The following is a 27,341-nucleotide window of genomic DNA, read 5'->3' on the forward strand; positions in this document are numbered from 1 at the left end:
AATAGAAAAACAAATGTTGCTTTTAGCAAACACACGCACCGATCAGGCATAACATTATGACCACCTTCCTAATATTGTGCAGGTGAATTCGGAGGCCGGGTCAACATCTTGTGCTGTTCTTCGTGTTTTTTTTAGTTATTCCTAAACCGTTTTTTTTTTTTTTTTTGTTGTGTGTGTGTGTGTGTGTGTGTGTGTGTGTCAGGTCACATAACGTAACTTTAGTTTCCACTAAAGGTTTCATAGCAGATGAATTGCGCTGTGAAATGATATGACTCAGCAGGTGGAAGGTGACTGTGAAGGGCTTCGTGTGAAGATGAAGATAAAAAAGTTCTCTGTAAATACACATCACTTACGTCCTCTAACTTTTGCCGTTGCTCATGTTGCTGTTGGATCCTCTTCTGTCTGTCGGCCAGAAGCTGCTGCTTGTATCGTTCCTGCTCCGCCAACTGCTGCCTGTGCTGCTGTAATGCCTGGATGTGAATTAATAGATGGCTGCAGTTTAAGTATATATATACACACACACACACATTTATATATATATAAAACTATTTCAAGGCTAAAGGCTAATCACTAAGTGTGGAACTAAATTAGAGTTCAGACAGCAACTTCTGTTAAACTACCTTTAAAGCTATTATGATTAATTTCCCCAATTGTGTCGAGATGATCTGTAAATGTGTAAAACATGCTTCTAGTAAAAGGCTGAACGATATGAATGAGACTTACTGTCAACAGTGAAACTGAGATGACTAATATCACAACTGAAACGGCGATAATTCAGTTGTTGTAGTTTTTCTCTGGTCAAGTGAACGTTTGCCATTTGTGTTTGAGACGGATGTGAAATAATTTATCTCTTTACTAACCAGTACACTGGATAATAAAAATTAACTATACACATGAGCCCTGATGACTCAACCTGGACTAAAATTCCACTTGCTCTTTTTTGTTTTATGAGTACAGATGACATCAGCTGTACTTGACAGCAATATGAACGAACATGCACTCAGGACCTACCTGATGTCTTTGCTGACCTCCGCCTCCTCCGTGACCGCCCTCTCTGCCTCCCTCGCGATCCTCCGTCTGCAGTCGAAGAAACTCTCGTCTTAGAGTCCATTCACCGGGAACATTGACTATGGAGCTGAGAGAAAGAGGGAGAAAGAGAAGTGGCGTGAATACGACACAGCATCGTGTGATCCAAGTACATGTGAGGACTAAGAGAAAATAGGCACAGTTACATGAATATACACTTAAAGCTCGTCCCGGGAGCTAGCGCTCAGTTCGCAGTGCCATCTGCTGTTTGACATCCAGGGACAGAGACAGAGAGGCCAGTGCATCTGTCCATGGACATAAAGTATCCAAATGCCTTGAAGTGATTCATTAGCGATGTGTGTAATGAGTGTAGATCTAGCCGTATGCAAAACACTAACAATCAGAGAGAGATCGTACATTTATATATATATATATATATATATAAAAATATGTGGCCCAGTTTGATTCCGTTGCCAATCTTCACTAAACATAGAAATCAATGTCTTTCTGCATGCATACAATATAGTGTTGGGTGTGACGAGGCTTTTACCTGGGTTCTCCTTCCTCTTCTGTGACCTCATCTTCGTCTTCATCACTCCCGCTGTACTCATACTCCGGACCCTCTGGGAAAGACAAAGAGACAGAAAGAGGGAAGAGTTTGTTGGGTTATTGTGAGGCTTCCCAACAGAACATTGAATTATCAACAACGTTATTTACACACAATGTAAAATATTCTATTTAGCTGACATTCTTAACAACTGCTGCTTGGAAAAAAACCTGCTGCTCTTTGACAAACATTTGCAACAATTGCAGGTAGCGTGGGGGCTCATAACAGTTTCACAGGAGATGACGTGGGCTGTGTAATGTTATGACTCAGCAGGTGGGAGGTCTGGTCTGGTCTAGGTTGGTGGTACATGTCAGCAGCATCTACACGAACACCAGGTCTAAACATTTCCCAGCAGAACAATGAATTGTCACATGATCGTCAACGCGTTGTTCCTTGAATGGCCACCTGAGGCTGGCTTTAAAATTGAGTCGATCCCCGTAAACCGTAGGTCTTCAACAGGGGGTCTGCGACCGCCAGGGCGTCCGCAGCAGTACTGCAGGTGGGTCGCAAAATTTTAGTTTTTTAATTTTCGCTCCAAATTTGAACTTTGTTTAAATGCACATTAAGTTGAATCCAAGATATTTTAGTGAAGGGATGAGTCGAGGTTTAGACCTGTCAATCTAAGCCTCCTGTACACAGTAGGATAGCACTAGGCCGAGCTTAATATAGAAGACATATAGTTGGTCCCTACATAATGCTTCTGAAATGGCCTGAAAAACATTGAAGACCCCTGCCATAAACTCCTAATCCAGCAGAAAGAAACATATTTACAGCCTGGAACTAAAAAGCCGACTTGGCTTTAGACCAACGGTTTTGGTCAATGGCCAAATTCCCAACTTTACGGAGAACTAATACTTTTTGAGTAACAGGTGGCTACGATTCACAGGTTGCTTAGCTGTCATTTGCCTTGATATCACCCATCTCACTCACATACACTGTCACTCCACCTATTTGGGCATTGTTGAATCATCCGTGCAGTGCGGTAAAACGTAGCACTTAACGTTAGATAAGATGTGGTCAGGGGTGGTGCTTTGGCTTAAACTCTGATGTATCAGCACTAGGGTGGGGATTCTCACCCGTCTCTGGTTTCTCAACAATTAAAAGTTGCTCCACGCCTGCCGCCTGGATCCTTCCTCGTCTGCTGCCAGTAACAATTCTGTCATTATCAAAGCCACACAAAAGTACAGTGTCGGCAATCTTGTGCGTCAACAAAGTAAAAGAGAGTCTTCTTTTGTGGCTTTTTCTTTTTGTGCACCGCAGCGTGGCTTCAGAATAATTATGCTCAATCATTCTAATGTTGACACACCAAAAACACTAGCACACTTTCTTTCCCTTTTATATTTTCTACCAGGGGACCTTTTACACATGCATGCTTTAGAACAGACAATCAGAATATTTGTGCATTTTGAATAGGAACTCGTTCTTAGATTTACGGCCAACACTAGCTAAAATAAATGAATAAATAAATAAACCTTTTGTTATGAAGTTTTGACTGTAGCCTCTGAACTAAGATGACTGTACCAGGGGGGAGCCAAGACCACATTTGGCCAACACATGGTGCGAAAGTAGCACGGGCTAACTCCAACGTTAACTTGACGCGCCACATGCTGCCGTTAACGAGCAGCGAGGCAACACGGCGCAGGTGTGTTTGCTCAGAGCAGAAAGAAGGAAGAAGACTGACTTTTCCGACAGACAGAGGAAATCCCAGCTTTGTTGCTGTGATGTCATGCCTGAAAGTTTTGGCTCGCGTTAATGTCTCTCTGAGCCAAAGCTGCGGAGAGAGGAGCAAACCTAAGCGTCAACGTGTTCTCTCGGTGACCAAAGAAAAAAAAAAATTAAAATACGGAGTGATTCATCTTCTAAAACATAGACCATCTTTGTCCAAACTACACTCTTGGGTGAGCTGAAAATGACACATCCTCTCTGCATCATATCCGGAGCATTGATTTTTCTTTCTTTTTTCTGGAGTTTTTCCCACATGCACTAAGGCCACATGCATTTTATTGCAGCGTAAGGGTTCAGGGTAAACACACACACAGAAACGCTCTTGAACACATTGCATGTACACACGCACAACACATACAACATGCAGAAAGTCTCCCAGTCATTAGTGTGTTTTTATAAGCTAGCAGAAGATTAGAACCAGATGGTCACTCTGTTTCCTCCTTCCTTCCCTTCAGCTTCTCTCTCTTTCTCTGTTCTGTCTCTTTCTCGTCGTCACTGCCCCTCTTTCTGTCTCTTGTTCGGCTTTCCAGATGAAGAGGAATTAACCTCGGGACAAGGATTTCTTACACTCCCTAAACACCGATGTGAAAACAAAAGAAGAACAGTGTCGTAAATATCTGTCTTCTCTTCCCCTCCCCTGACTGTTCCTTCCCGCTGTTTGACTGCATGTATTGGCATCACACATTCGGCACATGTAACTCATCCAAAGTAGGGATGAGGATAACTTATTCTCCCACTAACTGTCTCTCCGCCTTCCTCCCTCCTTCTCCACATTTCTGATTTGTTGCCTCGCTCTGTTTCCGTCCCATTTTCGTTCCATACTCCACTTCTGTGTCAGTTCCAAGTGAATGGGACAAAAAAAGGAAAAGCTCAGATACTTTCTAACTTCCTTTAGACCTGACTCAATATTTGCCCTCTCACTCTCCCGTTCGACTTAAAATGACGCGACCAAATGTCTAAAAACCTCTAGGGATGTCCTGATATAAACAACACATCGTCCCCTCTACATTCATACAGGCTTTTCTTTTCTTACTTGTATCCTATATCACGTATGCACAATGCAACTAGAATATTGCTGGCAATGCTAATTTTTGTTCATGTTGAGTGACATTTTCTCACTGCCACACCTCAAAACATCCACATTGCACAATTTATAAACTTCTATCTGACTTGACTTTATTTTCCACAGTAAAACATTTGAGCACAACAGCAAACGGAGTCATTTAGTCATGGGACTTTGGGTCATCTTGTTCTTCTTCAATTTTTCTTGCTAACGGAAGTGGATGAAGATGCTTTGATGCTACAGGAACGTGGTTTTGGTTTATAATCATAAATAAATAAAAAAAAACTACAAAGACCTGGCTTAACTCGAGTCTGAGACTGATAATTGAAAAAATGCCTGGATCAGCTTTTACACTGAGCGGAACATCCCCAAAAAACCTCCCTAACTGTATCGGCAGTGCTTCCTTCTGTAAAACGTTCTTCATGATTCTCAAGTGAAGATAAAGCTTAAAATGTAATATATGCTAAAGAGAATCTACAAATTGTGGGTAAGCCTGGCGAGCATTCAATAAACAGCGTGCTACAAATGAGTTTGCGGCAGCCAGAGTAAAACAGCTGCTGTGTTATCAGTGCAGCTGGTTCAGACTCTGCCTCAGCTTTAGCTCTTTCTTTACAACGATCGGCCTGAAATCCACACAGTGCGACGATCTTGAAAAACATCACGTGAAATTCCACAGGAATATACGGGTCAGTCCGTGACTATGATTTACCAAGTCTCAAACAAACTACACATTTCCAACTGACTCAAATCTCTTTGAACCTCTTTTCCAGTTTCCGGCCCCTTTTGTGTCTGTTTTTAATCCAGACCCTAATCCATGAAATAGTAAATAAGCAGCACATGTTCCCCATCACGACAGCAGCCCATGTCAATATTCACCAAAGAACACATAAATACATCAGCTGAGTAGTGCTGCTGTGAAGGACTCGTTCGCCATTTCTCCATTTCTCCTCACCTTTCTCCCGCTTCTTCCTGGTTCTGTCCAGGTGATCTTTGAGCATGATGCGGACTTGTCTCTCATTAGCCAGGTCTCTGATGAAGGCGTGTCTCAGGAGGGCGTCTGTGGTGGGTCGGTGCAGGTGGTTCTTGACCAGGCAACTGTCGACGAATGACAAGAACCGCTTCGACCTATGAAAGACGGAGAAGAAGCGGACTGTGAGACGGGGCGGAAGGGTGGGGTGGGGGGGAGAGGAGGACCAAAAAAAGAACGTAACCATGAAGATCAGAGTTGCGAAAGCCTGTGTTGTGCCAATGTGAGTCTTGCTTGCCAGGATTGCTCCACCCTCAGGGATAGCTACTAGGTAAATGTGTCCCTGTCCGGTTCTCCTGATCCTACATTATTTAACATGTATTTAAATGAACACTTTTCCTTTAAAAGGTTGGATTGCAGCATATTGGCTGGTTTCCAAACATTTTATGCCTGCACGGTACATTATACTTGAGATGAGAGAAAACATTCGACTGCCTTAGTTTTTTGATGATACATTCTGGATTCAGGGTAAGTTGGACAAAACCTGCAGTACAAAAAAACAAAAACCTGACATTTATTTTACCAGATAAGTTGTGTGTTATTTTGCAAAACTCAACCTAACCCTGTAATACTGAAGAGTACTATCAGTGCACACTTCCTGGTGGGGATACCTCATACTGTGACACAACATCTGCACTAAATGGTTTATAAATGAGTATCTCGTTAATGGGCATTTACCTCATATATAATAAATGATTCGGGGATTAATTAAGTTATTCTGATTGTAGTCTTTGATGTAGGTTTAATAACACACGCTAGGTTATTCTTACATCATATAGTCGTGCTCATCCAGCTAATATCTGCAAACGCATTTAATTCAATAGTTTAGTTTAGTCAGGCATGCAATAGTCGCCATCTGTAACCCAGTTTGTGGCAAAAAGCAGGCTATAAATAATGTGGACTTTACAAATAGGAAGCGTTGCAACTGAATAGCTGTTTCAAACCGCAAACACCTGTTTAGCACGAGTTAAATAGGCGGAAGCTATTTTATTGACTTAAGTTGCTATTGTGAAGCCTCCCTGTTCTGCTTCACCTAACAAGGTGTCAGCTTGGTCCACTTCAACATCAGCACTGAAATGACTATAGTGTAACCAAACACATCAACAACAACAAATCCAGAATTGTAGAACTTAGTCAAAAACCGTTTAGCTAAAATAATGTGTAAATCAATATCAAGCCAAAATCATAGGTGTAGATGTTTCTAAAAACAACAAAAAAAATCAAATCGTTAGAAGACAGAAACAAAAAAAGGCGCCAATTTTTTTCTAATTGTGCGACCGGAAGTTGTCATTTTCAAAGTAAGAGCACATATGAGGATCGTGTTGTGTAACAGAAGTTGATGAACATGGATCAGTACGTTGTTTTTCGAAACAATAAAAGAAGCTCAGTGAAGAGGAGAAAAACTGCAGAAGAACTAAGTCGCATATTTCAGGTTAAAACTTAAAGTATAACTACATATAACCAGGGAATAGTTAGCAACTAGCTAACATAACTCACGCAGAGATTTCTGCAGATGACAAGCCTTGTTTTGCCATCAAAAATCACGTCAGAGTAAGGTTCCAACCACATTCTAGTCTTGGCTAGCTGGGGAAACCACAGATAGAAGTTATGTATTTGCGCGCTCTTGCAATAAACACAGCACTGTCGTCATACACCGCACTCTTTCTTTGAAAACGACAACGTCCGGTTGCAAAATATGAAAAACAGGCACTTTTTCTAACAATAACGTCTTCTAACAATTTTATTTTTTATTTTTAGACCAATCAGAAATCAGACTTTTAAAGTTTTGATTGTCGACGCTCATAAAGAAAAATGCCTTGAATTTTAATTTTTTTTTTTTGTTTGTTTTTTTTATGTCTTTTTCTGAATGGAAAATCCAATTAACTAAAACATACATGGACCCATAGAAGCATGTCTGTACCAAGAACTGAAAGACAGCAGATAAGGATGATGTGTTGTTGCTGCATTTTTCTGCCTTTGGCGAGGCCTGGAGGAGCAGTGCATCTCAGACCAATGGAGCTATTAAAAGCTGTCCTATGAACTACAGTGTTTCTGATGCAATTAATACTGAATGAAAGACAGCATGAGTTCACTGGGAAGTTCAAGCTGAAGCACGTATCCATTATACATGGAGGAGAAGGAGGGGAGGGTGAAAGAAGGAGAGAGGTTGGTAATCAAACCATAATTGAGATTGAAAATTGGCCGTATTTGGTGGGCGGGCGGTCCAATGTGTAGAATTGGCTACAACCGAAAATAAGAATTTGTGTTTTGTTCATGTACAATAACCTAAGTTTCTACAGTAGCCAAGAACAGACAAACCAAACACTGACTCTAGACTTTGTTTGTCAACCTAGGTCCTCTTACATATAAACCTGTAATTGGGGGGTGGCACAAAGTATTCAGTCAGTTTCAATCAGCAGCCGCACCACTAAATCCGACATAACCGACCTTTAAGGGTGAGGTGACCAAGACTGCGCCAGAGCGCATTTGACCTGCCAAATCTGGTTCAGCGTACTGTGCCCAGAGGTGGTTCAGTTCAGTTGGACGGTACGTAAATCATAATCAAGAATGAAACTCGAACACTCATAATAATGTAAGCATTCTGCTCAGCCACAGAACAGTGTAGTCATTGTATGAGTTGGGAGTGGGACAATCGTACCCGGGGCTCAGTACAAGGCTAGTTTGGTTATGACCTGCGTCTTATCTTAATATGTCTAGACACGCCGGTGACTTTGAGCTTTCACCCGCTTTATGAGAAAAGAGTGCTGGGATATCTTTTGTCTGATACATGAAACCCACAACAAAGACCACACAGAAGCTCTGGAGAAAACCTTAACGCTGTCATCTAACATCCTGTTGTGTGTGTATGTATGTGAGCACGGGTGGGTGGGTTTCACAAGCTTACCATTTCTTTGATTTCAGTTTGGGTGGAGCGTTTCGAGGAATCAAAAACAGCGCTCTCATTGGATGCATGTCGCACAGAGCTAGGAAAGGGTCCAGAGAGAGGGGGGAAGGGGTGGGTGGGGAGGGAGAGTCACCGTGTAACAGAAACAAGAGATAAATGAACAGATGGGAACAGGAACAGTCAAAAGGAATGAAAAAAAATAATCCTAAAAGGAAACATACACACTGAATGGGATAAACAGTGATGTATATGTAGATGTGAACTTACGAGGGGCTCCTTCAGCCATCTCCAACGCCGTGATGCCTAAAGACCAGAGGTCGCTCTAAGAATGAGAGAGAACTTTAATTAATTTCCTGCTAACTCTGGCTGTCCTTAAATAGTGAATCAGTTTGCGCACACAGTGAGAGCAGATGTTCAGGAGTTACAGAAACTGCTCCACAAACAACGCTTCGAGACAAAATTAAGACATTTTAAAAAAGAATCGGTCTAATCCTTTCAGTGAAGTACTGGATTTTAAATGTCAATGTCTAATTACTGACGTCGGCCCAGCAATACGAAAGTGATTCGCAATGAAACGTTTTTTATTAATATTCATGGCAATCTGTCCGTTGAACCTATATACCGCAGACTTAGCCACCCCATGTGTCCTCAGTGGTTGAGATAACACAAAAAGCCTAATTAATTCAAGACGCATTCCACATGAATTGAGAACCGTGCCAGGAGGTGAACCTATTCAGATGTTAATTCCTATGGGTGACTCTTCCTGGAAATTAAATCTGAATCAGCTGTGAGAAACGTCTCCAGTGATTTCCTCTCTGATGATCACACAGATGACATAATTTGATATTGCAGAACCTTTCTGATAAGCGCAGCACCGTAATGATCTATGCGGAGGAGAGGACAACAATCCGCCTACTATGTGCAGACATTCTCATTCTCCTGTCATCTTTAAGCATTTGACCAAAAGACCGATGTGGGTTTGACCCTGCATCACATCCGGGCTTTGAGATCACGAGACTCGTATATGGAGCCGGTCTATACAGCAGACAACCCAACCACGTTTCGTGGGCGTCTGTTTCACATGGGCATACCTGCATCCTGGAGATATTTTTGACATTTTCTGTTTCTCGTTTCATGTTCGTAAGTTCAGTGATCAAAGCCAATACATGATCCGAACTGTGCCTGAACACATCCTGTGTAAACACAATGACGGCTGCTGCAGCCAGCCACAATGCTTTTGTTACAAGCAGCGGCGGAGACGTTGTGTAACTATAAAAAAAAAAATGATTACATGACAAAGTAGGAAGGGCGCATGAGTTGGATTTAGTTGCTGAGTTGGTGTATGGGGGTGAAAATATTAAAAAAAATATCATCACATGACATTTAGTCAATTTGTGTGTAGTACATCTCTAAAATAAAATAAAAAAAGACATTTAAATGTGCAGAAAGTTTATTTTCCTGAAGTACCCTGTAGTCGTATGTGGCTTCAGGGTTCTCATCACAGGCGATGACCTCCGGTGCCATCCAATAAGGAGTACCGATGAAAGTGTTCCTGCGGCCGATCGTCTTATCCAGCTGAGCCGACACTCCAAAGTCAACTGGAACATAAAAAGGTAGCACTGTCTCACACGCAAAAACCACCACAACCTTTCCTTGTTTCTAAAGTGTTTTTTTTTTTTTTTTTTTTTTTTTGTGGTTGTGAGATTTATGTAGGCGCGTATGACTGCGCGACTGTTCTGCAGAGCTCAGCCCGAGGTTATGTGCATGTGCTAGTTGAACCGCAGTCCGTGTGTCAATGTGTCATACCCAGTTTGACTTCGGCGTTCTCTGTGAGCAAAACATTTTGTCCCTTAATGTCTCGGTGGATCACATGATGGGAGTGAAGATGGGAAAGACCCTGGAAGACAAATACGCACACACACAAACACAGCATACACATACAGTCATATGACCAGCGCCACTATAAATATTAATCTCCAAACATTGTCTTCAAAGAGTAGTTGCATCATGGGTCCATTCTGAAGGAGCATGAATAGAGAGCGGGATTTATTTCGAGCTCGTTGAACCCCCGTTCTAGCAGGAGGCCTGGAGGCCCAGTCTGCCAATCAGTGGCACGGTTTCAGAGTGTGTGTGTTTGTACTCTCGCTTCTTCAAAGGAGGTTAAATAAACAGAGGAAGTGAGTCTTATTTCAGACAATGACTTCACCATGCTGTCTGTGTGTGTTTGTGTGTGTATGTTGTGATGTCGAAACAATGGGGAGACAGCGTGGCTGACAGCAACAGAGAAAACCCTGGCGACGGTCCAGGGCTCTTTGTCTCTCAAGGTTTTTTTTTTTTATGTCGCAAAAATAAAAATAAAATCCCTGATACCATCCCTGATGATATCAGCATCGGTGACGGACATTTTTAAACTTAGTCGATGGCCTCAGTCGATGCATTGCCTCTGCACATGCACACAGGTTTGTTAGTAAAGCCGCAAACGCAACCAGGGAAAGCAGCACAAACATCTCCGAGTCTTTCTCAGGACCTTATGATCTCTCATAATGATAACCATAACATCTCACAAACATGTGTTCTGAACTTGCCTTTTAAGCTTTACAAGTGAAAAATAAATGGATCATTCCCACAGAGGACAGAGCCCTAAACATAAAGAAGTATCGGTGTCAGTTTGGATCCTTCTTCTCTCATGTTTTGGCAAAGAATCACTATGTTTCTGGTACAACAGCAGTAACTCATTCAGCATTCAGTTTGCACCAAGCAGAAGCAAATTACTACCTATGTCTTTGCCAACACTAAAAAAAGCCTTTGACAATCACAACACCTCATGAAGAATTTCTCGTTTGATTCTTTGTGTGTATTTGTTCAAGCAGGGTTATTTGAGGACTGTGGGATTTGTGGCACATATGCATTTTACATAGCACATAGACTTCCCCAAACATGAGTTACACAGTGAAGATGTCTATTTTTAAATGCAGTGTCATTTTCTGCACCAGGCGCTATTAGTTGCTGCTGTATTAAAGAATCGCTGCTTCTTCTTTTTTCTTTTTCTTTTCTTTTCTTTTTTCTTTTTTTTTTTTTACAGATAGTCAAAGGTATAAAGGCATAATAACAGAATAGAAAACAGAATAGAAATGCCAGAAATTTGTGCAGGAAGTGCAGAAGAAAATGTAAATTTTGCTTGGTTCTTGGTTGGTGTGGAAAAAAATCTGTCAGTGCACTGGAAACAGACATAATGAATTTAAGTGACGGACTTACGAATTGTGGGATGGATGTGACATAAACATCTGCCGACTTTCCACTGAAGAAATTATGTACAGGATGAACACACTAGATGTGTGTGGTGCATTTTGACCGTAACCTTCTTCTAATTAAGACACTGGCAACCACTCTGCAATGGAAACTTGGTTCACAGTCAGCAGTTCAGGAGGAAAGATCCAACCAGAACCAGTGCTAATGTCCAGTCGAAAGCTAAAGATTACACTTAGTTTTATATATATGCTTAAATCTGGGTGCAGTGTTTTGTTCCCAGATGCAACAAACTCAGAATTTATTACAGCCCGATTAAATGCCTGAACGCCTACAAAATGAGCAACGGCCTCATGAGTATTGACTCATTTACAGTTGCTATATCACACACTATACTGAACTGAAATAAGTAAGACTCTTGCACACAGCATAAAACTGTTTCACTGCACCTTCCAGGACACTGACTGCTTAAAGAAAACTTAGAAATCGGAATTAACGGTGGTAAAACACACCTCTGGGATCAGCTGCTTCTTCTATGTAGCAACAATGGACATTATACTGCGCAGATACACTCACAAGACAGCTCGTTAGGTACACCAGCGAAAAGGAAAGCGTTCCTTGGAAAGAACGCTGTTAATTTATTACACACACACGTTCTGTTATTGTGACCTCGGCCACAACTGTAGTTATCAGGAATCAAAGCTCCAGTAATGCTGTGCATAGTAAGCAGAATCTTGCAGAAAGTACAGTCATAGTGAATAATTTTATCCTACAGAGGATAGTAATACCCAACCCCTGTAGGGCTACCAGGAATCCCCAAAGATGCAGAAGAAGGAAGCAAGCAGACACAAACAAGCAGAAATGACTAAATAAACCCTGACAGATGTTTCTTTGAACAAGAGCAAAGGGCAGATGGGTTTTCTTGAAGAGAAAAGACTATTTCGCCACTCGTCCAAGTAGCTTCTTCAGCTCTAAATGACAGTTTGGGTGAAAGTCTGGCGAAACGTCTTCAAGGAACTGTACAAGTCCAGCTGCCCTTGTTTTCAGCTGCTTTTTTTGGGCCATACAATGACCCCAGTGACAAGAACCTTCACAGACATAACAAGACCAAAGTTATTTACTGTCAATATGAACTCAGTTATGAACTGAGCAGGGAGTTCTCCAAGCAGCTGGGATGTTGATAAGAGTAATGAAACTTAAGACATATCCCTTCTATTTGAAAGCTTCATTTAGAACTCACTTTTAAAGCGTGATTAGTTTCCTTTAACGCATGTCAGCTATGGAAATCATGCGATTAATCGCTAATAGATATTTTAATCTATGAACAGCCCTAGTTCTAATATAATCCTGCACTAAATCTTCATGATGGTTATGATATGGAATTAGTTTCAGATAACTGAGAGAGCTGTTGATTGCGGTTTCAGAGGCTGTGGTTTGTAGCATTGTTGAACTCTGTCATATCGAGACGCGTTTCTAGAATTTGGCAGCCCCCGTTTTGTCAGTGTGCTAGGTTGAATACCACAACAGACGGTCATGAAACAAAGATTTAGTGCAGGACACTATTTTCACTAATGTTTCATCAATGAAGTGTATATATTCTATACGTAACATGCTTGCTGTAACTATGCTTTTATTGATTTATTGTAAGTTGGCCTTACCCTGAGCACCTCTCTGCAGATATAAGCAATCCAGTCCTCTTTCAAGCAGTTTCCCTTCGTCTTCTTCACCAAGTCTGTCACAGAGCCAGCTCCACAGTACTCCATCACTAGCTGGACGGGCAAAAATAGATATGTTAGACACACACAGGGCCTCTTCAAAAATAACTATAAACATGAATGTCTCTAATGGTTATAAAAGAAAAAAAAGTAAAAACATGGGAAAAAAGCAGCAGCTTTCATTTCATAAAGAAGTTAGAATTTCTTTATTTTCACTCAGTAACTTATAGAAAGCAGACTGGTTTACAAACCCAGAGTTGATGGTCCTGTCCAGCAGGGCTTTTCTTAATAAAGGCACCGTAATAGGTGGCGATGTTTCTATGGTGGGAATAACTTTTCAACATGTTGATTTCCAGCTTTATCTCCTCCTCTTCTTCCTAAACATCAGGACAGACGAAAAAGAAGCAAACTTTACGCAAACATACACAAAAAATAAATTCCTACTGTCGGTGTGATTAACAGGAACTTAAAGTAGCTACTTAATGGAAATTTGTGGGAGGGGTGTGTGATATTTGTGCTTCGGGGGACTCTTTGGAGAGCAGCTCAGTAATAACCCGGGATGTCATACTAGTTTACTTTAAACCATAAAGCAAAAATGTAATGCATTTCCTTTTAAGGCTGAAGATTATCTAAAAAGATTTCCAGAGTCCATACAACACAAACACGTATACATACAGACGGCTACTGTCTCCAATGGGGCTGTCATGTCACCTCTACATGACCCTTCACCATATGTCCACTACTGGACCTAAACTGGACAACTCCCATTTCTCAGCAAAACCACTAACATTGGTCAATGTTTTGAGACACAAGGACAGAAAGAAAGAAAGGGGAAACAGGGAGCAGTCCTTTCAGTTTTCTGACTATAAATCCCGGAAATGACTTGTGACTTCTCCAATTCAGTGAACCCCTAAATCTACTCCAGACTGGAGCAGAGCAGAGGAGAAGAAGAGAGGTGGCGGAGAAGGAACAGCGGAGCTGGACGAGTTGGATGTGGCTGTTAATCAGAGAAGGGGAAACAACAGAGAGCTTCTCCCAGTCGCTGCCCTCCTTTAAATCTCCCCAGGACAGGATGGGAGAAAATGACAAGGCACAGTTTGAACTTTCACCTCTATGTGAAACACAAAGCCTCCTGCCTGTGACTGCAGTCTGTGTGTGTCTGTCTGAGAAGGCAGATAATGGCCAAGAATTTCCTGCTAAAGACTTTGTCTGAAACACAGAAGACACTGACTTCCACTAACTGCAGTCAAATCAAGCTGTAGTGCGCTTTATTCTGACACTAAATCTTACACAGAAATTACTTAACAGACGACTGCACTTAGCTAATTTCCTAAAAATGTCTATGACAATTGTTTTGCATCTTAGTTTTTTCCTTCCAATTCATATATTTGGTACTTAAAAAGTAAGAAATAACCATGATGCCCTCTTTTATGCACTGCCTGACAAGAGTACAGAACCCAAAGATATTCCGTTTTCTATCACATAAAGCATGACGTTAAACATCTAAAGTCATACAAGCAGCTCTGTCAGGTTCGTCTTTCCCTTTTGTCTGTTTCCATCTCGCCCTATCTTCTGCATCTTCTTCCAGCTACCTCCATGTCTCCCATCACTACATCCATAAATCCCCTCTTTGGTCTTTCTCTAGACCTTCAGCCTGGCAGCTTCCACCAATATATTCACTATCCCTCCTCTGAACATGTCCAAACCATCTCAGCCTGGTCTTTCTAACTTTATCTGTGAAACATCTCACATGAGCTGTCCTTCTAATGAACTCCTTCATGCTGGTCGCACTCAGATAAAACCTCAACATCTTCAGCTCTGTTACCTCCAGCTCTTCCTTCTATCTTTTGCTCAAAGCCACCTAAACTATACAACATTACTGTTCTCACCACTGTCCAATTAACCTTTCTTTTCCTTTTTGCTGGTACTCTTTTATCACACCTTTCTCCGCACATTCCATCCAGCCTGCACATGCCTGTTTGCCTCTTTTCCACCCTCTCCATTGCTCTGGACTGTTGACCCTAAGTACCAAAAGTCTTAAACCTTCTGTACCTCAACGTTCCACTTCGATCCCTAAATGCTAACATCTGCATGTGAGCATAACGGCAATCAGAATTAGAGAATTTTTCAGGAATGAGGAAACTGCAGTTTGCAACAACTGCACAGTGGCAGAAAAATGTATTAAAGTATAAAAGATAAAATAATCCTGCATGTTTAGCACGTATCATGTTAACATTGTCACCATCTTAGTTTGCCCTATAGCGTCATAATGTATGCTGATAACCACCAGAGGTAAAGAATAGCTGAGGCCATTCCACTGACATTTATTTAGACTTATTTAGGTGTTTGGTCGGAAACAGGAAATATGTAACCCAGATTTGCATTTCAAAAAAGGCTTTAAATGTGTTAGTTAGTCAACTTATCTGTGATGCACCAATACAGATACCAGTATGGAGGATCTGTACGACACTGTACACATTTACTCATATTCGTAAAACAACTCTGATAGAACTGAGTCTGATGCTACTTTATGCAACGTTTGTGCTATGTCTTTAATCACAGAACCTTGGGTTACAAAATGTAACCAATGGTGCAGTAATATAGTTGCACACTTCAAAATGTTGCCTGGCTGCCATATCTACAAGGAAGCTGGACCAGCCTGGGGTCACATACATGACAAACGCCTGTGACAGCACAATAACTGATGAGATATTTCAAGACATTGGTGTACGAGTAAATAAACCAAGTCAATGTATTCAAACATCAAAATGGTGTTATCATTCATTCAACCCAATTTATTTAGCACAGTTTCTCTCTAGCTGTACATCACAAGCAATATTTAAGAAAATAAATTTCACCGGTTTGTCCCTTTGTGCAGCTATAAGGACAAAGAGTACATTTCTATAAGTTAAATCTTCTCTCTAAACTTAATCTTAGTGTAGTCTGTAGTAATGCTCCCAGTCCCCACCCCAGTCCCCGCGAATAAAAGTACAGCTCCAGGAATGGGTTTTTCTTTTTTTCCCACCCATCCTCGAATTGAGTTAGAATATAATGTGTTATTAATATTTTATATCACCAAGACAATCAAACGTTGTGGCTTTAAAACTGTGAACTAATCAGAAGTTTAATATCACAAAAATCCACCTAGAATCTAATAAAGAGAAGAAAAAAAAGATTCTGGGTTAAAAACAGAATTACTGGTGGAACTCTGAGACCCGTAAGAAAGAGGAGAGTATTTCTTGTAAGTGAATTTTGTGCAAGGGCAGCAAGATATTAAAGAAGCTGTGTTGTATGTGTGCACTTTGAGGAGGGGGAAATTAAGAGAGGTTGTCAATGAACTCAATTATGACACTCTCTTCTTGCATGGGTTAAATAGTGTTTTGGAGTCTGTTTTACTACGTCTACTGAGACCAGGACAGGGTATCACTACTTACTGAATCCATTTGATTTAATTGTTTTAGTGATATTTCAGTTTCAAAACAAATGGTTTCAGAGCTTTGTGGTACTTCCCCAATATTTCACCTCTAGTTGACTCATCTGGCTTTGGTTTAGTGCTGATCATACTTTTTTAAATCCAATCAGCTATCAGGCCTGTTTTCAAAGTTGGAGCTTCTGTTGTGTTAAAAAAAAAAAATGTATTGGACTCCATATCAGATCTTTCAAATTAAATTAGCTATAAACTGGAAAATTATTTTGTTTTTAAAGCGGAAATCATGTGTTAAAATGCTCCCTACAAATCTAAAGCCCAGGCCTGCTATGAAGGCCTGGGCTCATTTGTAACGTTACCTCCCCATTAAACATTGCTCATTCCATTTTAACACCTGCAAGCACTCACTCTAGATCACAGCAGTCTACATGATCTCCATCAACCACACAAACTCAACACGCTGCAGAGCATCTTAGCCATAACTGTGCAATTTAATAGAGTTATCTTATTTCTCTCCACACTGCAATTGACTTTTTATAACTGCGCATTACAGCAATGAGGAAATGTATTGACTTTTTTGTGCAGTGGACAGGCTGCTCTCACGGTTCATGTTCTTATCATAGAACCAAACCACCGCTTTGAATCGATGTAGGGTTAATTTATAATTTAGTCATTCGGATTATTTACAACCTAAGCAAAAGAGGATCTGCACCTTCCGGTGTGGGCGTGTGTTGGGTGTGGATCATGGTAGAGGTATTTTTTTGGCCCAACCTAAATGAAGCCATGACGTCATGGTATTAAAGGGTACATAAACATTATGGGACGACCTGAGCATCAGACTAGAAAGCGTACTTCAATGTCTACTTTAATACCCTCAAAGATGAGAGCCAGACAAGGAAGAAAAAAAATTGTGTGATTTAATAAGAAATCCTTTTACCTCTGTGACCTCCATGACTTTGATAGCTGCCAGTTGACCTGTCTTGACATGTCGGCCCTGGTGGAAAAAATGAACAATAAGTTAATATCACAACATATTTAAAAGAATGAGCAACGAACATGACAATAAACTATTACCACCATTAACCTCCCGAGACCCAGCGTCCTCATATGGGGATATTATGTTTTAGGTTTGTGGTTCGATTATTCTGCTTCATTTAGACCTGTTGTCCTCATAAGGAGACACTTTTGTCTGCATTTCAGATTCTGCTACTGCATTAAAATAAACAGTTTTATACATATTGTTACACATTTGGGGCATTTATTGTAATATACAGTGAAATAATCCCGTGTCCACATACGAGGACATCAGTTTTTTTTTTTTTTTTCAAAAACTACTTCCTGTTCAAAGATGATGCTTATTTTTTTTTTTATACTTCTTAGGTCCTACTAATCCAAAATACCATGTAGAAATTAAAAATGCATACCAAACAAAAGCTCAGGTCTCAGGAGGTTAATATAGACACAATCATTTTCTCAAAAAGTTGTACAAAAAAGGGCAAATTTAATGAGCGGTCTGGATAGTCAGAAGAAAACAAATTAAGACGTGGCACTGCAATCAAACCTTGGATGAAGTACAAAATAAAAAGGAAACTCTTTGAAGGATAGACAATTTCCATTTTAGTAACACGCACATACATTAGAACCTTTTTCTGAGTGAAAACTTGGATTGTGACATAATTTCCAATATACCGTGGACACGGCTAGGTCTGCCTAATTTAATTTTCTCATGAGAGGCACAGTCAGAAAGAACAAGACATGACGCAAGGTGAGAGCGAGAGAGAGTAAAAGAGAGCAGGCCTGCACGGAGGACCGGAGCTGTTAAAGTGCAGTCAGGTGAAAAGGGGGAAAATTGAAAACCTTGTCGTGAGTCAAAAAGCTGACAAGATACTAGAGTAGCTACTCCATAAGCCTTTAAGCTGTGATGTATGACACGGTTCTGAGTGCGTGTGTGTGTATGAAATAGACCAGAGGGCATGACAAATCCAACTATACTCAATCAGTCAGCAAATACTCAGGTGCACAGAGAAACGCACAGAGTTGGAGGAAAGCTGGGCAACGAAGATGAATGGAGAGGTTGAGAATGACACTTCATTTTAAATATGCGCTTATTTATTTTTCTCCGCAGCCACGTCTTAGAAACACTCGACCTATTTCCAAAAAAAAACATTACTCACTGGAACAATTTCTCCATTATATAGCGGGCCACGGAGGACAAGCAGTGTGTTGAAACCTGCGTGTCCAGATCAACTATTTCCACATCAGAACAGTCTTCAGGAGTTTCCAAGAATGAAACCCCACAGCACAAACACATCAGTCACAGTGGAGCTGCATCTGTTTCCCCGCATATGATCGCAACACCGAGATGTGCTGAGGTAGACTAAACCAAACTAGCCCCAAATAAAGGGGGGTCACAAATGTTAAGCCGCGCAACAGGTGAGCTTTTTGTTCGATTTTAGTTTTAGCACAAGTTGAGGTTCACATGAACTACTGCCATTCAGAAAGTAGAGCCAAACAATATTGAGTTTCTCCAAATTTAATGTGCAAATCTAAAACTAAAAGGAAGTGCATGTGACACAACATCATGTGTAGATAAACCTGAAGACATGTTGTTTTAACAGCGGCTGAATTTTGATGAAAAACACTGGATTATTGTTAATTAAAGTAAAGTATAAAAACATTGAGCTGAAATTACGTCTGTGGGAGAAGGGCGACAAATGGGAAGTTTGCAGAACGGCAAATATTCTAGCAAAACAAGATTTATTCACAGTTAGTTAGTGCTCTGAACAGAAGTGAGAAAGAATTGGTGCTAAAAAGTACAAATGTGCTGGCTAAAGGAAGCAAACAGATGTCTCACACTAGAGTCAGCAGATGTTTTGAAGGGAAAGCAACAGCATGTCCTTAAAAGAAAAAAAAAACAACTGTACGTCTTCTTTCTCCGTTAGTAACTGCTGATTTGTATTTATTAACTAAAACTCCAATGCATGAGCTACTCAGTTTTAGTTTGAAAACCCGTTGCAGGACTATAAAACCAGCTTGAGTGCAGATAAAATCTCTCCGGGGCTGGACACTTGACCGAGGTAGCCAAAAAAAATGGCAGTGAAACTTGTCTTGTAACATGTGTTTAACCTAAATCATGAGCTTATTCGAGACCTAATCATAGTAGTTTCAGTGCCTAAACTTTACCGTATAGCAACTTAAAATGAAAGAAGAATAGAAACAGAGAGTAAAGTAAGTCAGAGTTAAAGTATGCATCCAACCGTGGGGCATAAAAACCTGATTATCCACCCCTTCGCCTACAAAAGTTTCCTCACATATGGTCAAACATGTTGGTTCTTCAATCATATCATTATATGACACAATGGCCTCTTCTGTTATTTGTATTAATGACGGCTTAATTCTAAATGAACACACCTGTGTTTATTTACTGTGACAAGTCAAGATATGTAGATATCTATATATCATGTGTATAGCATAATTATATGGTGCTGTTATATATAATAAAAAGGGTAGTTTCAACCATTTGGCTGTAAATCCCAGTGATGAAAGGCAGTAGCAGAAAATTATGTCATCTTAAGTTGCCTGAATATGTGAGAGCTTGCAAACAGATAATTATTCATGTTACTATGTAGGGTGTCGACGGGTACTTGTTCCTTAGATTCTGCATCCTTGAGACAACAATATGTCCATTTTGTGGCCTTAAACTGAATCATCACGAATGCACAAGTCCCTATAAACATTCTTAAGTCCAGTGGAACGCTTCGACAGGCATTACGATAAAGTTTATTAAAAACATTGCAGAACCAGCTGCCATGAAACAGCCTTGTCAGATACCAATATTAGCCTCATATACTATACATCACACTTTTTTATTGACTGTGAGGTGTACAGCGTAAAGGCTCGCTGACCTCTCTTTATTCTGGCCTTGATTCGGTCCCCAGGCAGAGGACGGTGTCCCCATAATTGCAAAGAATTGTAGCATACAAGCAGCCAGCAGCCTGACTGTGGTGATAAATAAGGAAATGGCCTTCCTGTCCCCTCAGAGTCAATGGTGTCTGCTCGCTGTCCCCACCACAACCAACAAATGTGAAATGATCCACTCTCGCCCGAGCTACTTATTAACAATATGCAACGCTGGCGTGCGCACACACACACACACACACACCACCACACACACACACACACACACACACACAACACACACACACCACACACACACACACACACACACACACACACACACACACAACACACACACACACACAACACACACACACACACACACACACACACACTGCTCTCTGCGGTCCACCAGAATTAATTGGAGAAAGCTTGGGCACTTTTTGACCCTGAAGTCCAATGAATCAAGCACACACACACACACACACACACACACACACACACACACACACACACACACACACACACACACACACACACACACACACACACACACTACAAAGTCAAGTGACCGGAATCAAACACATACACAAATAAATACAGATAGAAATGCCTTATCTGTCTGTGTTACTTGTTCTCAGAAACACACATAAACACTGTAGCAGAGTAAGGAACACTACAAATATTGTGCCAGTGAAAAGGTTACTGTAATATATTCATTCATATGCTAAGTAGACACAAGAAAGACATTTATAATGCAGACACTGCGGAGGCAAACGAGAGAAACGCTCTTACTGTATCTATCTGTTAATGCCCATCTATCGGTCTCACCCCTCTCTTTATATAAGTATCTGTCTCACCCTCATCGCCGTCTCTTCGGATCTGTCCACAACAGAACAGTCTGTTTGTTACATATGTGTACTTACTGCTTGGATGGACACTCGCCTACAAACTGGAGGAACGGTGTTGTTTCATTGCTGCAAGCGTGTAAACTGTGTATCGTATACATCTGTATTTATGACTACCGATTGGGTGAAAACATTTTTCCCTTTCAAAGAGACATTCAGAGAGCGGTTGGAAGACTTGTGGGTCAAGTTAGAATTAGATTGAGTCAAGGGCTGGCTTTGCAGCATGACATTTAGTTGTGATTGCTTAGGTTGTGGAAAGAAGCTGAGAATGCTTTTTGTCAATGCACGTCTGGAGCTTATTAAAGTGTAAAGGCCATGACAAACCAGGTCAGCCTTTTGGCAGTGTCGGGCCATTTGTTGAGCATCTGTGGCCATTTCTCAGTGAGTTCCACAATGTTGCCACTTGTCAAACCCCTGTTGGTGACTTACATTCAGTGCGTTTACATGCAGAGCTTAATCGAGCTGTGCTCAAAATTCCACCTTCTGACTACAGTCCTTGAAAGAAAATCGAATAACTGTTCTCCTCCTCCACACTAGGTGGCGATAGGTGTCTTTTCAGCGGGATAATACCACGTTAATACGGCCCGATTTCCGGTTGACCTATGAACAAGAGTCGTTCATGCGGCAAACTGGCATTTCAACGTGTTTACATGCACTTAAGTTCTTCTGTTATAGTCCGATTAAGGCAATAATTTGTTTTTTTGCATGTGCATGTAAACGTACTGATTGAACCAGGTGTGGAAAGATCAGTTTGTTTGGCTGTCGAGCTTAGCAAATGAACACGGAGAACTGAAAGACTGTCAACAGCCACCTGAGAATATGAAACGTTATACGAGAACATATGCGCCAGCTGTAGTCTTTGTAGTGTGTTCAGTGCTTCCTTTTGGCCCTGACACTTACAACCTGAGGTGTTACGAGTTGTATAACACATCTACGAATTCATTCACACAAGTACACACACATTCACACACCAATGCGAAGGGGCACACAAGACGCATAGGGTTGATCAAGAACTTTTGGCCACATCCACATGTACCAAAATGATTATTTTTTCTCCAGTTTTCCATGGCATCCTTCAAAAATTTCCCTGTAAAGATGGATCCGTTGCAAAACAACATCTAGTTGTTGAAAGGCTGTAGCACATACGTGTAGCACATACAGCCATACCCATACGTGTCACACGTAGGCCCCCCGGCCTACGTGTCACACTGTTTCTGCTACAGAACTCAGCCAAAAAAAAAAAAAAAAAGAAGAAAAGAAGAAGACGTAGAGCATGTGCATCAACTCTTCTATCTGTCTTGGGAATTAAAAAGTTGTGGGTGCAGTCAACAAAAACTCCAGATCAAACATGAAAGACTTACGCGGTTTCACCAATAACTGAAGAAGAAGATGACCCAAAAAAAAAAAATCACTAACCATGTCTACTGTGTGGACATACTTTACTGTGGAAAATGAGGTCAGTCAGACAGCAATTTGTAAATTACGTGAAGAGGATGTTTCCTGAGGTGGTTTTGAGAGGGCTACAGAGATTATGGTGTTAGATGGCCAGCACATTCCTGTAGTACAAAACACAGGAGGCAAGGTATGCTACCCTCTCCTCACTGTATTAGCACTATTTACTGCATTTAATAGCGTCACACGCTGCACACATGACGCAGCAGAATACAAGTAACTTAATAAAAGCCTTTATGAATCTCAAATCGCGGACATTCTGTTTGTTTAAGGTCTGATTGGGACTTCAATAATGACTATTAAAAGCTTGGTATTGGATCGGGGCCTGAAAAAAACCTTGATCGGACATCTCTTCTCATGACAGTCATATAGAGATATATATTTTAACGCTGTAATGTGGAGTTTTTAGGCGTGCACTCATCATCGTAAGCAAGGGCCATTATGGGAATTCTAGGATTAGCACCGTTGAACTCATAGCATTGACTCACAGCATGGACTAAGCATCTGGAAATGCCAGCCTCTGTCACGCTTATTTTTCCACTTCCTTCTTAAATGTGAGTTTTATCAGTCGTTCAGCCGTATGGAAGAGCAGCCCTGAATCACTGACGCACTTTAATTATAACTTTGGCATTTAAAAAGTACAGAAAGGAGGTCAGTTGCTCCCGTGAATATGTTCCAACTACTGGACTTCCACATATTCTCACTGCTCTGCTACACACAGGTAATCAGAACAGACCACAGCTCTAACCCTCTTGGGGGGCAGATTTCCTTATCTCTCGCTACTTTTCATCTGTCTCTTTCCCCCTCTTCCTTCCTCCCTTCCTCTCTGTCAGTCTGCCTTTCACCTCTGCCTTCCTTCCTTTGCCCTCTCTCACTTTCCTCTCTTTCCTTTTTCTGCTTTGTCTCCCCCCCCTCTCTTTGTGTTTCACCTCTAACAAACACAAACACAGCTTGTCTCGACTTATCGGCTGTTTTTCTATTTTTACTCGAACCTCTACGCACCACTGCTTTGAGCTTTGAGACTTACGTTTTCATATGTAATAGAATAATGTCGTGTCAGAGAATGGTTCAGCTCATATATGAATAAGGAGCTTGTCATTTGTAGCATTAAGAATCTTGTGGAAGTCAAATGTTTTTCAAAATAAAAGCAATTGTGCAGTAGCAGGAAATTCCCCATCTTTCTATAATTAAATGCAGTTAGTCCAAAACCATATTTGGATATGCCATTTCATTTGTGTTATTTACATGTTTGTTGGTCAGCACATCTGAACATGAGTAAGCTACGGGCAATGATATGTGGGCTACAAGAAAAGGAAGCAATGCTACCGAAACCAGAAAGCTTTGAGGAACTGTAAGTGATTCTCTCTGGGAATGGTATCACAACCAACTGTTATACGGTCACAACACGGCGTCACTGCAGTTTTTGCAGATGCTGAAGTGGAACTGCAGAACACATGGACACTGCTTTAACCTTTCACAAGTTGAATTGAAGTGCTCCTGAAAGGCCAACGACAGAAAGTCAAAGATAAGTTTTGATGTGGATATTGGTGATATGAAGAGGATATAAGCAGGCAGGTCAGTTACTCACAAACTATCAGCCCTTTCACAATATCCCAGCCTGTTTTATCTAATCGGAGTAACTGCAGAAGTATCATATTTGCATAATGGCATAAACATCAATAATTGGGTCAGTGAACTACATTAGCACTTACGTCTGTGATACTAAAGGAAGAAGTGTTTTTTGCATCAGAAGCGGTGAGAGATCTAAGCTTAAGATGAGTTACTACTTTTGTAAGGACAAAAAAAAAAAAAAACTAGGTGCCTATTTTACCTTAAACTTAATTCTAATTCCAAATTAAAGCTTTAAGGCCTCTTTGTGAGGACTGACCAAAATGACAACGCTTTTCCAAAGAGTCCTCGCTGATGGACTAAAACTGAAACTGGTCCTCACACACACACACACACACACACACACACGCACTCACGCAAGCACGCGCACACACACACACACACACACACACACACACACACACACACACACACACACACACACACACACACACACACACACACACTCAGATGACTCTATAGCAGTGGCTTGCAGGGAAGGGAAGTTCCTTTTGCAAATAGGGAAACGCCCTGTGTCTCTTTGTGTGTGTGTGCGTGTGTGCGTGTGTGTGTGTGTGTGTGTGTGTGTGTGTGTGTGTGTGTGTGTGTGTGTGTGTGTGATGTGCTTATGGTGTGTGAGAGAGGCCCACTCGGCGTACTAAGAATGTCCATCTAATACAGCATCTCAATACCTTGTGTTTATTTTAAGTTTTACAGCTTCGGCAACTACCATGTGTGACTGCGCTATTAGACTTAGACAAACTTTAACGATGCACAAGGGAAACTGCTTGGTCACAGAAGCTTAGTTGCATATAAAAAAAAAAACAAATGCATCTTATAAAATACGAGTATTATCCAGTAAAATAAAGCAAATATACAGAATTATCAATATGAATACAGTTGTTGCTTGTTTTTGCTTGTTAGCTCTATACAGTTTTTGCTTATTAATAGTGTGCTGTGATTTTTTGTTTTTACTTTTTGACAAAACTAAATAAAATAAAAATAAATTGAAAAATTGATGTTTGTCACGCATTTTTTTTTTTTTTTTCATTGAAGTCTAGCATTACTCATAACTTCAGCATAACTGAAAGCAATACTAACAGCATGTGACTATGGCAGAAAACAACACCCCAGTGCATGTGAGCGTTTGATCAGTCGGACAGAAATGACTCTGTCCCTGTTCATTTGTTTCGACATGAAACAAAAATAAAATCTCGTGACTTTGCCAACGCATTCAATAACGTGTAAAAGACGAATAAACATTAATAAAGGTTAATGAGTGACTGTGACTGTGCTCGCTGCGTGAGCCCAAGCTGCCACTCTTTTGACCGCAGGGGCATTTTAAGGGGAACTTTACCTGCGTTCATCCTGCAGGAACAACATTCAGAATTTCCCCGCTGCTGTAGCACTGCCTTCCAGATGGCCAAAAAATATACGGGTGGAGTCTACAGTGCTGAGTGTGACAGGCTGGTCAAACACAAGCTTCATTATACAGTAGAACAGACAAAACTAACTCTTATTAGATCCTCTCTGCTGTATGATCTCCCCAAGTCTCCATGTCTACATCAATCACATAAATACGACACCGGGATTTCTACATTCATGCAGCAACACTTTTTAATCCGTCAATGCTCTAATTTCTTAAATATGGTGCAACATCAAAGCAAGTGTCCTGAGGATTCTTTGAGTTCCTCACTAGTTCCTGAGGCAGTGTGGATGAAAAGGCCGGATTGCCTCCAGCGCTCCATCTCCTCCAACTGTATCCGTCCTAGTGCGCCAGAAAAGCCTGTCTGCTGACCAGGAGGTTGTTCCAATGAAAATGAGGCTAATGAGGCTCACTATCCTCCAGTGTCTGCTCCCACTGACACCGGAGCTTGACTGACATCAGTTCAGACCAACAACTGACAATTAGCGGATTGAAAAAAAACTAAACACATGAGTCATGGGAAAATTTTCAAATCCCTACAATCAACTCCTGATGTTAGACCCAGGTCAGCTGTAAGGTTTCAATTTAGAACAGAACTAATTGGCAGAGTAGTCGGAGTTGGACTCCAAACCATTTTACAACAACAACAGACAAACAGACGGTGGAACAACTACTAACTGCACGTTACGCTACACACATAAACACTGTCACGGTGACTCCTGCTCCACCCCCTCCTCCTTTGCCCCTTTCTCTTTTTGGCTGCACGTCTTTTCTGACTGTTCACATCCCATCTAACCTGCTCTCTGTCATCGCTTTCCATCGTTTTCTTTGATCAGAGGTCAGGTTTCTTCATATGCTGTCAAACACACAGAGGAGCTTTTTATTACATATTTGCCAGAGGCCTAATGTTGCTAATATGTCACATCGTTCCAGCAATTTCTTCCAGCAATCGCCGTTTCCATGCCCGAATCCGCTGCAGTGTTTCCCACACTTTGATTGGGTTGGACAGCCAGGTGTATTAACAGCCACCAAAGTACATTTGGCCTGACATTTTGGCATTTCTTAATTTTCCTTTGGATGTCATTGGTCATTGATTAACTTCCCCTCCCGCACTCGCTAGTACTTCTATCACACATGCTCTGCAGAGAGAGAGAGAGAGAGAGAGGCAGCAAAAGAAAGAGACGTTCTCTGTTATTATGATCCAAGACGCTGACACAGTGTTTCTAGCTGACATCAACAGCTTGTACGAGCGGATAAAAATGTTGATTATTTAACTCTGACAATGAGTGTTTGAGCCCTCAAAACCAAA

General features: G+C 41.0%; 1 protein-coding gene across 2 annotated transcripts in view; it reads right to left on the reverse strand.

The window, feature by feature from the left end:
- The window catches only part of LOC125007822 (misshapen-like kinase 1), a 67,022-nt gene that overhangs the window by 35,259 nt on the left and 4,422 nt on the right, over positions 1 to 27,341 (reverse strand). For both annotated transcript variants that reach the window (XM_047584661.1, XM_047584660.1), the window contains exons 3-13: positions 17,679 to 17,735; positions 13,566 to 13,691; positions 13,258 to 13,368; positions 10,160 to 10,250; positions 9,821 to 9,951; positions 8,621 to 8,675; positions 8,354 to 8,432; positions 5,374 to 5,546; positions 1,577 to 1,649; positions 1,012 to 1,135; positions 354 to 470 (exon numbers count right to left, since the gene is read on the reverse strand). In XM_047584661.1, the coding sequence (XP_047440617.1) occupies positions 354 to 470; positions 1,012 to 1,135; positions 1,577 to 1,649; positions 5,374 to 5,546; positions 8,354 to 8,432; positions 8,621 to 8,675; positions 9,821 to 9,951; positions 10,160 to 10,250; positions 13,258 to 13,368; positions 13,566 to 13,691; positions 17,679 to 17,735 (1,137 nt within the window). The remainder of the gene's footprint in view (positions 1 to 353; positions 471 to 1,011; positions 1,136 to 1,576; positions 1,650 to 5,373; positions 5,547 to 8,353; positions 8,433 to 8,620; positions 8,676 to 9,820; positions 9,952 to 10,159; positions 10,251 to 13,257; positions 13,369 to 13,565; positions 13,692 to 17,678; positions 17,736 to 27,341) is intronic.

This window comes from Mugil cephalus, chromosome 5 (genome assembly GCF_022458985.1).
Source record: "Mugil cephalus isolate CIBA_MC_2020 chromosome 5, CIBA_Mcephalus_1.1, whole genome shotgun sequence".
NCBI lineage: Eukaryota > Metazoa > Chordata > Actinopteri > Mugiliformes > Mugilidae > Mugil > Mugil cephalus.